We start from the raw sequence: 2,669 nt of genomic DNA, 5'->3' as shown, positions 1-2,669 counted from the left end.
CCTTCTCAGAGCACAAGCGCCCTGCTCTAACCCCTAGGCCAGGGGTCTGCAACCTGCGGCTCCGGAGCCACATATGGCTCTTTGGACCCTCTCCACTGGCTCTTAATACTGGCTAAAATGTATATAAAGAGCTAAATAATTTGCTATAATATATACCGGTATCAATAGCTTTAGCGTTTTTTATAAGATGGAAGAGAATGAGTTTAAAAGAACCAGAAATATATTTTCAGACACATTTTTCTATGAATTAGCTTGAAAATTATATGTTTTAACATTAAAAATATATGAATTGATTGTTTGAGATGGCAACAACTAATTTCCTATACAAGCTTTTAAAAAGGTTTTCTAGAAAAAGTCATTGTATTATTTGCGGCTCTAAACAATTTTTATTTGGTCGTACTCTGGGCAAAACGGCTCTTTGGATATGAAAGGTTGCAGACCCCTGCCCTAGGCCAATACTCCCCCTTTTCTAAATCAGGTCAAGCATCATCATCCAGCTCATATATATAGTGTTCTACTATCCTAATACATCCTTGCGTTAGTTTATTTAAACCTGAATATATAACTATAACCCTGTTCGGATATGAAGAAACTCAAACTCACAGAAAAAATATGTCTGAAGTCTTACCACAACTAAAAATAAATTCTCTGGCACTAGTTTCTTTTCCAAACACTTTTATTATTTTTTTTTATTTTCAAAAGATAATAAAACAGTGTACCATATGTCAATTAGGAACATCAGGGAAGTCCAGTTTTTCTACACAGTCATAGAAAAGTCCCACGTTACCTTCCATTCCATTTTCATTTTGACAAAATTAGACATAAATGAGTGAAAAAAGGCAGTGAAGCCTTCTTCCTCTTTGGAGGGATAGATGAACGAGTCAGAGCTAAGGACCAAAACCGCATGATGTGTGCATAAGTTGCAGATGCCAGACCACCGTGGTCGCAAGCAGGGTCCACTTCCGTAAACATGTCTGACAGCCTAAACTTTGCAAGGTAAGAACAATGCAGTGCTTCGCACTGAATAAATGTGCGTGTAGTGGAGATTATTAATGCACTTTCAGAAGCATTTTTTTCCCCCACGTCATCCCTGATCTGTTCTTCTGCCTTCACAGTACATTTGAAGAATGAATCAGGATACAGACTGTTGAGATTTAACTCTTTAAATTCAGCAGGGAACTGAAGAAATCTGTCAAAAAGCTGCAAATTTGCAAGATATATTTTAGTGTATGAATCTGTGGCAAGTATTAGCCTTCTTTGTTAGCCTAGTTTAGATAACACATCCAGATGGTGTACTATTAGGATTTCAAAGGGAAGTTTTGGGGCAAAATATAAGAAACAAAAACAAATATTCTGTAAGAGTAATCACTTTTAAAGTACTGACATCGATTAGAGATAAATTAACAAAAGGGTCGTTTGAAAATCTGCCTCCAGAGGGAAACAAAGCTGAAGGTGGAGCTCACATAAATATAAAAACAGAAAACTGTGAATATATTCTAACGTTTTGGGAAATCTCATATTAAAATCTCTCCAAGTAAAGCCACATTATGGTTTTTCTAAGAAAAAACAAAACAAAAATGTTTCTGAGTCGATTTATTTTGCTGTGTAAACCGATGTTTGGATATTTTGGCAGAAATTTGCACAATACACAGACAGTAATAGTTACACCTTTGGTTCTCTGCAGCACCGCGCCACAATATTCTTTTAACAAATGTAAACATTCAAAAGAATAAATATATAATCCATCAACTTGAATTCTGAGTGCTGGCCTGTTTCAAACCATGCAAACAAGCCCATGCAGAGGGATTTATGCGTTTTTGTGTTCTTTTAATCTTTTTCTTCTCCTTTAACCTCCAGAGAGTTGATAACTTGGAGCTCTGTGGAAAACCTTTCACCTAGATCTTTGTTAGCCTGGAGGAAGCCCCGCAGCTTCTTCAGCTGCTCCGTGTCCTACAGAAGAAACAGAGAGTTAAGGGATGTGCGACATGTGAAAAAGAAAGAAAAAGAATTGCTGTTTGATCTGCCTACATGTGACTTTGCATCCTCATCTTCCTCATTAGCAGCTTGCAGACACTCCTGCAACACCTCCTGCAGCAGCTCAGCCTCCCATTGGCTGACTACCTCAGGGCTGGTCTCCTGCTCACTGACAGAATCAGGATCTGTACCAGCGGAGTCCAGTCGGTCGACACCATACACACATATGGAGAGATCAACAGTCAGCATCTGGACCAAAAAAAAAAAAAAAAACACACAGAGAAACTCATCAGACAAAACAGATGAGAGGAGAGTGAGAGGAGCAGCGGTGGTTTTTAGAAACATGCTCACATCTTCCATTTGTCTCCCAACGGTTTGCATGTGGGGTACGCTGCTGAGCTGCTGCACAAAGTGCTTCAGAGTCGTCCTGTAGTGCCTCATCCAGTCATCCTTCACCCGAAACTCGCACGAATGCATCAGCTCGTTCCTGCACTGAATCACCTTAAGGCCACATCACAAAGCATCAGTTAGAGATCAATCCGGGTTTTGTGAAAAGAAAACACCCCCCCCCCCCTTCCTCGAGTCTATTTACAAACAAAAATCTGAAAAGTGTGAAGTCCTTTCAAATTCACCCTCTGAGTCTATTCTCAGTAGATAGAATCACTTTTAACAGCGATTTTAAAGCTGCAGCTTTA

General features: G+C 39.2%; 1 protein-coding gene across 1 annotated transcript in view; it reads right to left on the bottom strand.

The window, feature by feature from the left end:
- Positions 1–696: 696 nt before the first annotated feature.
- Positions 697–2,669, bottom strand: part of LOC107086811 (chromosome unknown open reading frame, human CXorf38) — a 4,276-nt gene continuing 2,303 nt past the window's right edge. The window contains exons 2-4 of the mRNA XM_015378014.1: positions 2,326–2,475; positions 2,029–2,223; positions 697–1,950 (exon numbers count right to left, since the gene is read on the bottom strand). Of these exons, the coding sequence (XP_015233500.1) occupies positions 1,828–1,950; positions 2,029–2,223; positions 2,326–2,475 (468 nt within the window). The 3' untranslated portion in view covers positions 697–1,827. The remainder of the gene's footprint in view (positions 1,951–2,028; positions 2,224–2,325; positions 2,476–2,669) is intronic.

The sequence above is a fragment of the Cyprinodon variegatus genome, unplaced genomic scaffold, assembly GCF_000732505.1.
Source record: "Cyprinodon variegatus isolate N-32 unplaced genomic scaffold, C_variegatus-1.0 Scaffold163, whole genome shotgun sequence".
NCBI classification, from domain to species: domain Eukaryota; kingdom Metazoa; phylum Chordata; class Actinopteri; order Cyprinodontiformes; family Cyprinodontidae; genus Cyprinodon; species Cyprinodon variegatus.
Note: the sequence above shows the minus strand (reverse complement) of the source record. Positions and strands in the feature narration are given on the sequence as shown.